Source organism: Solanum lycopersicum, chromosome 2 (assembly GCF_036512215.1).
Source record: "Solanum lycopersicum chromosome 2, SLM_r2.1".
Taxonomy (NCBI): domain Eukaryota; kingdom Viridiplantae; phylum Streptophyta; class Magnoliopsida; order Solanales; family Solanaceae; genus Solanum; species Solanum lycopersicum.
Window position 1 is genome coordinate 50580087 of NC_090801.1, and position 10272 is coordinate 50590358.

The following is a 10272-nucleotide window of genomic DNA, read 5'->3' on the forward strand; positions in this document are numbered from 1 at the left end:
TTTGCATGAATCCTGGAGCAAAGTTGTGAAAGGGAATATAGTTCAAACATCTACTTACTATAGTATAAACTTAAAACTGATATGAATATTCTTATTGCACTAGTCACATTCCATCAGAACTCTTACTCCTAAACAGTAAAATAGTGTAACATGAATCCATTGCCTGCAATTCTCAATAATCAAATTCCAAAGAAACCCCCATGGCAAAGGGATCAAAAGAGGAAGAAGTTAATTTCAAAGCGTATTGAAGGTATATCTGATCTTCAAATGAAAGATTGCTGAGCTGCAGTTTGTGTGAAGTGAAAAATGGGGAGATTATTTTTGGTGGATCTTGAAGGTAAAACTTACAATTGCAAATTCTGCAAAACCCAACTTGGTCTGGCTGATGATCTTGTTTCAAAGGTACAATTTTCCCCCTTTTTTTTATTTTTTGGTTCTTTTTTGTGGTTAAATTACTAGACAAGTGATACACATTTTGGAAAACCTTGGCTAGCTCATACAAATCTTTGACTTCTTCTTCTTCTTTCTAATTTGAAAGGAACATTTTTATTCAAGTATTAGACAATAAAACAAGGTTTATTTTGATATTTAAGTCCCACTTGTACATCGCAGTTACCTTGTTGGAACAAGATGAGGCTTTTTGTACATGGTGAACGTCTCACCATTGAAATACTGCATATAATCAACAAGATGGATCTGCAAAAGCAAAAGAGGTTTTTTGTACATGGTGAACGTCTCGCCATTGAAAACCTGCATATAATCAACGAGATGGATCTGCAAAAGCAAAAGAGTAAAACTGAGAGAAACAAAGACTCTCTATTGTAGTACTGAAACAACATTTATTTATGTCACATCACGATTGCTAAAAATCATAAAACACAGTTGGAAGCTGCTAATTCCACAACTTTTTACATTTAAAGGGGGCATCAATGAATATTGAGGGGCGACGGGGACTAAAAAGTGCAGTTCTTGACATCAATCAAACAAATGGGGTTCTTGCCATATAACCCAAGAAGCACAATTGCTTGCTATTACAACGTCATGATCTCTGCAAAATAAGCTCACTACTAACACATGCTAGAGAATATTGGTGCACAGGGAACCCCTCCGGAATATCTCAACACTGTAATCATTGGCTCCAAATGCAAGCCCTGAAACAAAAATAATAAACGATGCAAGGATCAATATTCTGGTATGTCATCCCAAAACATAAACAAAAATGAACACTAAACAAGTAGATAAAGCACAAGTATCAATTAAGTACATCTCAGTCTCACACCAATACCAGATGCTATATTATTTATTTTTGAAATAGGTAAATTGTATTCATCAGCATTAAGGATATATATGCTGGCCACCTCCAAAATTGAGCAATTACAAGCTTCCTATCAACTCTACAATCTGATCTACATCTTCTATACAAAGTAGTTTAAACCAGAGAAGTAGAGTTTCAATACAATTCCATTCTACTTTCATGTATGGAATTGGACCTATCTTCTATACCAGATGCTATATTATCAGTAGGACACCTTTCTTCGCCCTAAAGGAATCTTATGGGAAAAACAATGCAACAGTGTATTACATTGGAAAAAGAGGAAAAGAAGCACAAAAAGTATTGCTGACAATACCAAATACAAGTAGCAGCACAAAACTAGGCAAATTATAAGAAGTAGAAAAAAAGGAGGCACAAATCAAAAGAAATAGTATAACCCAACAAGGATCTAACTGACTACATGCTCATTCATTTAGGGTAGGGACAGCCAAGAGCTAAGCAAACAGGTTTAATATTTGGACAGAGAATCTCGGTGCCAAAAGATCCATGTCTCGAGAGGATAATACTCCTCTGTTTACTCAGCAAATACTCACAACCTCCGTACTACTGGTCAGCGCCTATTTCCTCCAAAAGTAGTCCTGCTTTTTAAAATTTAAATTTAAAGACAAAGCATTTGCTTCCAGCACTTCTCACTTTCAATTTAGAAACGCTTATTTTTCACATCATTTTCAGCCTTAAAAAGCAACAAACCTGTGCCTTGCTGTGCTCGCTTTCAATGACACTTGTAGGGAATATCCCTTTTATCCCTTAAATGAACCAATTTGGATTTCCTTTGTCATGGAACCAATTATTAGTTCAATCTCTTTTCCCTTGAATTGATTATCCTTTTTATTGCTAATTTCTGTTCCTAGTTCCTCCCTAATCTAATTTCTTGCGTTTATCCTATTTAGTTCTTAATTGTTATGTTTGAGGAATTAGTCCACGATATTACTAGGAACAAACCCCAATTTCAATCCTACAAGATCAACAACAGATCTCAGATAAAGCAATTTGAAGTTTCACCTTCAAGCTTCACCCGAGCTCCACGTGTTTGCCACAATTTCTTCCAAATTTCAGCTAGAGTTTCGATGTTACAAACACAATACAATCAGTTTTCAAACTCAATCAGCACACAAAATTTCAAACTCAACTGCGTCAGTTCAAAGCTCTCTCGGCCAATAATGGTGGATTCAATTTTCATCCAAGCCTAATCCAAATGGACTCATATGCGAAATCAGGAGCTCCTTACAAGCATAGGAACTAACCCCAGGCAAGCAAATTGATTGAACCTTGACAAAATCAATTGAACCTACCTAATCTTCTTTGCCAAGTCAGGTTCACATATTTTTTATCGAACCCAGTTCAAACATGCATCAATTGACTTGAAACCTCAAATTCAGACTCGAAAATCAATTTTCAACCGCCTCGGACGACACCCACTTGAATTGGACCAATATCTTCAAAGACCTTTCAGATTTGAAATGCTCTGAACACGGTCCGTCAATGGTAAATTGCAGATTTCAAAAACAGAACCAGTAATTAAGTCCAGATTTGGGTCTTCAAATCATCCAAACTTTCTTAGATTAGCAAACCTCAGGTACCAGCAGTGAAGCACAAAGAGAAGTAGTGAAGAACAACATGAGTTTGATATTCATATTTGTATTAAACTCCTAAACCCTAAACCCTAAATCCTAAACCCTCAAACAGTGAAGTGCAATATGAACCAAAAAGAATAAACACAGATTTTTTGTTTCGGAAGTTTGATAAAAATCAAATACTTAATGTGTGTAAGAACAAACACTAATCCAAACTCTGATACCAAGATGATACAAACTCAAATGTAAAAGCAATAAAATAGAACAAGACAATTATAAACACGATAGTATAAAAGGGTTAATACAAGAAATTAGATCAGGGAGGAACAGAAATTAACAGAAATATACAAGGGATATTCCCTATACACTCACCAATGGGAGTATCATCCTCATTCATAAAAATCTAGACTATACAGAATTAAGTCATTGACCATAAACTATGCAACTATCTATAGTAGCTACTAATGCTTATTACAGAAATGGCCAAATGGGCTGTGATCATAAATATATAAACTGACCTTCATTCTTGATCTATTATAGCCCTTTACCTTGATATCATCTTATAAGGGTTCCAAATTGAGAGTACTAGACAGAGAGGTATCAGAAGGTAAAAAGATTTAACATTGGAAGTCTCCTCAGCATCTTTGAGACCTTGAAAAGTCTTCTTCGAGATGTTGACGAAACCAAGAGCTCTCTCAAGTTCCTAATCATTCAAGAATCAGAAGTAATATTCCATCCTTGATCCCCAAACTGTATCAGCAGCCAAGGAATTCTAGTAGTCTGCTATATTCCAAACCCCAAACCCATAAGGACTGTTGACAATTCTTGAGCACCAATGTCCATCCCGATCATACTTGTGACAGATGACCCTTCTCCACAAGGAATTAACTTCCAGGTTATACCTCCATAGCAACATAGGATACATGTATCAGCTTATATCCATTCTGCTCAATTTAGGCGCTTGCCCGGTAGGCAGATCCCAACAAACTCAAAAGTCCAGTTGGGCTAGTTTCCTTGGCCGATCAACCTACTAAAACTTCCTCCTTTATCCACATTTAAAATTCACAAACTCACATAGGTAGAGTTCATCGCCAACTCCACCAGCGAAATAAATTTCTGTTAGCATATATACTGTTGTATCTTGAGGGATTAGATTAATTGGAGTTATAATTTTTTCATTGGCTAGCAAAGTTATTGCAGACATGTGAGCTACTAGGTCATATGCCAGATTAAGACAGACTAAATTGGGTTCTCTACTTACCAAACAACTAAAAACTTCGATGGGAGAAGAAGAAATAAGTTGGTTTTGGTTTAGACCCAAATAATATGGAAAAGACAACAAGTCACCTTTCTCAAAAAAAAAAAGATACGGAAAAGACAAGTGTTGAACATTGTTATGTCAATATGGTGCAGTTCGTGAATGACAAATCAAGAGTAACGACAATCAGCAACCATAAATATACAGTACTAGTGTCAAAAAAAAAAAATACAAGTAAACTGTACGCATACGTTTTCTGTGTTCGACATCTCCACCAAACACTTCATAAATCTAAATGTATCATAAATTTGAGTGCTTATGTGAGTCAAACACTTCGACATTCACCACTATCTGAAACTCTTGCCTTATAAGAGTATAATATAATACACTTCCTTGATTCAGCCACTAAACAAGCCACCTCTACTAACCTTTACTCTTTATCCAGGTTAAGACCAGGAAACTCGCACAGGTTAAATATTCGTCGCGAACTCCACCAGCAAAACGATTCAAGAAATTGTCCATCAGCAAACATACTGTTGTATTTTGAAGGATTTGGCCAACTGAACTTGTTAACTTTTGTTCAAGTAACTATCATCATCAAAAAAACTTTATTCAAGTAACTATAAAGGGGGGAAACTAAACATAACGAACTTCCTGGTCAAAGACATCCTTCAATTTGGCTAGTAAACCTATTATAGACGTGTGACAAATGTGTGTTAATAGGTTATTTGTCAGACTAAGTCAATCTGATTATTATGAATTGAGTTTTCTGCTTCCTAAGTAACTAGAAACAAACAAAGTAGAAAACTCAATTCATAATTCCAGTCGATTTCAAATCTCCAGTTTAGAAGGAGCAATCGTGACATAAGTTGAAAAAATACACAAAAAAACCTAATTTGATCATTTGGCTTTTTTTAATTATTAAAATTCAGACTAAAAAAAAAGGTGATGCCTATTACATCGCCAATTCTACGTCAGCCCTCACCTTGGTCACCTTTTTGATCTCGCCACGCCTCGCCTGAAATAGGTGAAAACCCATCGCCTCGCCTCTTGCCATTGGCGAAGAGGCGCTCACCTTTCTAAACATTGGGTAGGCTATAAACGCAAGTTTTTAGCTATTCTTCGGCTATTATTTACTACACTTCAATTGGATTTGAGCTAATTTATTATCAATTTATACTCATTACGCTTGTTTTGTTGTGTAGGGTGTGTCCTTGAGATAACCAATGAGTGTGGAGCTAAAATAAGTGATTTGGAACTTCAAAGTAAGAAAATTAATCAAGACCAAATTTGGGGTTCAAGTTGGATGTGAATAAAGCAGTGTGAACAAAAACGAATCAAATCGGAAGAAGTGGGAAAAGGAAATCAATTTGCTGATGAGCATTTGAAAAGTCTCCAAGAAAATGGGAAATATTGCAATTAATACACCAAAGTTTGCAATTATTGCACCAAATATCATGTGATTGAAGTGAAAGGATGGATAAAGAGAAGCAAAATCAACCACCGTCTCTCTCCGTGTTAGCTGCGCATTTGGAGCATCAGGTGCGTGTCCGTGAAACGTATTTACAAGATTGATTTTTTATACTTCATTCAATTAAGGGTGTTTTCGTCCGGGACCTTTTGGGACGTGTTATAAATGGATCCTAAACATGCTTTAGAGAGGACTTTTGACCAGTATCTAGAGAGGCGAGCGGCTCATCGCCAATGGCAAGAGGCGAGGCGAGGTGACGGGTTTTTGCCTATTTCAGGTGAGGTGTGGCGAGATAAAAAAGGCGAGCCAAGGCGAGGTCTGACGTGGAATTGGCGATGCAATAGGCCTTGCCTTTTTTTTAAGTCAGAAACTTAATAATTAAAAAGCCCAATGATCAAATTAGGGTTTTTTGGGTATTTTTTCAACTTATGTCACGACTGCTCATTCTCAACAGGAGACTTGAAATTGACTGGAATTAGAGTTGCTTCTGCGATTGGAAACTTGAAGTCGACTGTCGCGACTGCTCCTCTTCCCATCGCGTCTCTTTTCCTCCTTCATCACACGACTTGAAATCAACCCCTCGAAGGTAACTGCTTATCGCACTACTGTTGCGATTGCTCCTCTCTTCTTTTTCTTCTTTTCAATTCTTCTTTTTGAGTTCTCTTCTTCTTCAGCGTTCTTCTCTTCTTTTTTCGTTTCTTCTCATCAGAGTAGCTTGCTGCCTTCACTGTCTGCTTTTTCACTGCATACTGCCTTCACTGAAACACAGCAGTGATGAAGCCTTTTCAGCCAATTGAGTTTACAGGAAGGATATTAAAGGCCGGATAATGAGCAATCCACATCTATGGAGAAAAGTTTGGAAAAAGTATGGCACCAACCAAAGTATACTGCTTTACTTGTCTGGTGGCTAGGAGGGTCTTGTTTTAACACATGAAGTTCTCCAGAAAATGAGTACCAGATGTCTCTAGATGTCATCTATGCAAAGAAATAGGGGAAACAAACAGCCATTTGTTTGTCCATTGCAGATTCACAGCTCAGATTTGGACAATTTTCTTTAACCTCACAAAGGTTGAGTGGACCGTGCCAGAGCATACCTCAGATCTACTGAGCTCTTGGATTAGAAGGGGAGGAAGTAGGAGGCAGAAGAATTGGTGGAGAATTATCCCTTCCTCTATTTGGTGGTCTGTGGAGGGAAAAGAATGGGCGGTTTTTGATGGGTCCATTTGGTTCAAAAAGAGAAATGGAATTGTATTATATCTTTCTACTTTTGGTGTAAAGAACAATGTATAAAAGAAGTAGATCAACTTGTAGAATGACTAGGAGCTCTGTAACTATTTTTTTTCTCTTTTGCTTTCTTACTATTTTTGTAGGTCTCCAGCATTGATAATGCTGAGGAATACAACAATACCAGTTCCACAAAACAAACAAACAAAAAGATAGAAAAATTTTGTTTTGGTTTACACTAAAAGTCTAAAACAAATATGGAAAAGACAATGTTGAACATATTTTATGACAACATGCAGTTAATGAATTGACAACGTCACCAGTAAAAAAATTAAAGACAATTACCAATAATATATGCTACAATTTTTTTTAATAAGGAGTGATCTAAGAAGTGTTCAAGCAATCATCTATAATACATATACGTAAAACCTACACTTGGATTCTTACTGTCTCTCACCATCATGAAACATTTCATAAATCTTAATGCATCATAAATTTGAAGGATTACATGAGTCAAAAACTTACACATTCACCATTATTTGACACTCTTACGTTGTGTTTGTATAATGTGGTACCCTACTTTGTTTCAACTACTAGGCAATTGTTCGCCCCCCTCCCCCATTTGGTGCTTACCTAATGCAGTCGAGTTCACGATCATTTATGGTTACATACCAGTGTAGTCAAAGGCACGCTTCAGCCTTGAAGCGAAGTTCAAAATGTGTTGAGCGCTTCGCGTCGATTTATGTGCGCTTCAGTGTCATCATTGAGTTTATAAGGCAAACTTTCCTTCCCAATGAGCCTACTTTGAAGAAGTGACACTTAACAATTGATATTTCACTTTATCATTTAAAAAATATCAATTTATTTGGTCAAACATTTGTCATTCATGCTTCTAATTATTAGCCTTGGACTAAACATATATGTTTGTATTTTTCTCCCTTTGCTCCTCTTTTCATTAAAGCCCACGCTTTATTTGGGGTTTGCACTTAAAGCCCCCCATGGACCTTAGAGGTTTTTTGCGCTTTTTGCCTTTGATAACACTGTTACATAAACTACCTTTTCCTCTCTCTAGTCATCAGCTTTTACATTAAAACCATAATTTTTTCACAACCAAACAGGCATCAGCCTCATTTCCTCAAGGCATATGCCTATCAGTAGAGGTAAAAAGTTCATTCTTCTTTTAACTTGTTTTTCTTTTTCTTGTAGAATGGCCAGATCCATCTAAAGGACTCATAACCAAGGAATATGCAATTCTAGACCATTGTAGATCGACTTAACAAGTCGGCACATTTCTTAGTGTTAAAGTTGACAGACACAGCGTCACAGTATGGCAAATTGTACTTGAAGGAGACAATTGCTATTATTTAATCACGTATTATAATCCCCACATTATCATTCAAGTACAAATTGTTCACAAACCAAACAACCTCCAGTACGGAAAAGCTCTTGCTCTATTGAGTTTAAGGTGGGGCATGCTTAAGTTCAATTTTTTAATTCTGGTTGGAAAGGAATTAATTTTATTCTTTTGTGTCGTTAAAAACGAGGGAACCTTTGTTAATCAAACAAAATCTAATGAACAATTGAGAGACTGCCAAAGAATTCAAATTTAATTAACGACAGGAAGGCAACTGAAGTTCAATAACCAGCACAACGACAAGATTAACGACCACGCTACTTCAAGATATAATATAGGAAAAACTATTAGTTCATATAGAGAACGGTCAGATACCCAAGATTTTCGATGCCATTAATTGGCTCGAGAAGCTGCAGTTGATGTTGCTGTGTCTCCTGTTCCACCGGAAATTGCTGCAATGCCTGCGCATTACCACCATCAATTGGTGCTGCTGCAATAGTTGGAGTCCCTTTCCCTTCCACTAACCGCCACATATACCATGCCCCTGCAGATCTATATGGCTTCCATTTGTCACATAATTGCTCCATCTGCGACGGCCTTGGCAGTTCCTCCAGTCCATACAGCAATTGCACACCTTTCCTGACCCCCAAGTCACTAACAGGCAAAATATCTGGTCTATGAAGTGAAAAGATCATGAACATATGCACTGACCAAGAACCAATACCCTTCACCATTGAAAGCATGGCAAACAATGACCTATCATCCATCTTTACAAGAGTTTCATCAGACAAAATCCCACTTTTATACTTGTTTGCCAAGTCATGGAGATAACTAGCCTTCCGCCCTGAGATTCCTACTTGCTTGAGCTGTTGAGGAGATAGAGCGAGGACAATGTCAGGGCAAACAGCGTCCTCTCCTCCACAAAGGGACACAAAGCGAGTGTAGATTGAGGTGCCTGCTTTATAAGCTAGTTGCTGATAAAGAATGCTCTTGCTAAGAGCTAAAAACGCAGAATGGTGCAACTCGAATTGGGGGGAAGGAAGTGTATCTATTAAGGAAACAAGAAGAGGGTCCACAGAACGTAGATGCTGCAGTGCATTGTCAATCTCTCCATCAGCTGATAAGGGCTTGATGATTTGGGGCGAAACCCTTGATGATTTCGGTGCAGTCTTCCGACGATTCTTCGTTACGGTAATCGCTCCGCTGGTTGCAGTGGATGCTGATGGTACGGCGGTTTCCGGGGTTTTCCCATTGGAGGATGGGGTGGAAGAGAGTTTTCGGATTTTCTGTGGTCGAATTGGGATTTTGGAAGGGTTAGAGGGGTTTGGTGGAAGATCAACTGGAGAGTTCGATACAAGGGTGGAATCAGAAGAAGTGGGTAGAGGTTGAGGTGGAGTTTGCGTCTGTTCACTCATGAGCGCTAACAATGGCCACGAAAAATTCGCTAATATTTTCCGGCGGTTTTGTAGGAGGAATAATTGGAAGTTTCCGGTGGCAATCAACGGCGGCGGCCCGAAGAGTAGCTGAAGACGACGATAAGTTGTGTGGTCTCGTAATATTGAGGTGAAATAATCAAAATGTCCCCTTATGGCAAATGCTTTTTTAAATAAAATAAAATAAAATCGTCTTTCTTTCCATTTGTTAGACCTTTAATTATTTTTTAATTAAAAGTATCTTTTTCAAAAAAAAACGAAATTACAAAATGTTATATATAATTTATAAAGTTTTAATTAAATCGTTAATATTAACTTAACAATCTATATGTGGATATTATTAAGGCTAATTCGTAAATAATTTAATCGAACTAAATTTATTCGTCTTAGTTGAAAATGAATTCATAAAAAATACATATGTTATGAAATGTTATAAAAATAAACTCATAGCAAAAAGGGTCTGATATACCCCTCAACTTTGTCATTTAGAGCTGATATACCCCTCGTTATAAAAGTGGCTCATATATGCCCTTACCGTTATACAAACGGCTCACATATACCCCTGGCGTTACAAAAATGGCTCACATATACCCTTCATTTAACGGAAATTAAAAAATTAGTTTTA

General features: G+C 37.2%; 1 protein-coding gene across 1 annotated transcript; it reads right to left on the reverse strand.

Annotated features, from left to right (window-relative positions):
* Nucleotides 1-797: 797 nt before the first annotated feature.
* On the reverse strand, nt 798-9845 carry LOC101266297 (alkylbase DNA glycosidase-like protein mag2). Its single transcript, XM_004233471.5, has 2 exons — nt 8590-9845; nt 798-1151 (listed from the first exon to the last, which is right to left on the reverse strand). Exons 1-2 carry the CDS (start codon nt 9627-9629, stop codon nt 1130-1132), a joined length of 1062 nt encoding a protein of 353 aa, XP_004233519.1. The 5' UTR covers nt 9630-9845; the 3' UTR covers nt 798-1129.
* Between the last annotated feature and the right edge of the window lie 427 nt (nt 9846-10272).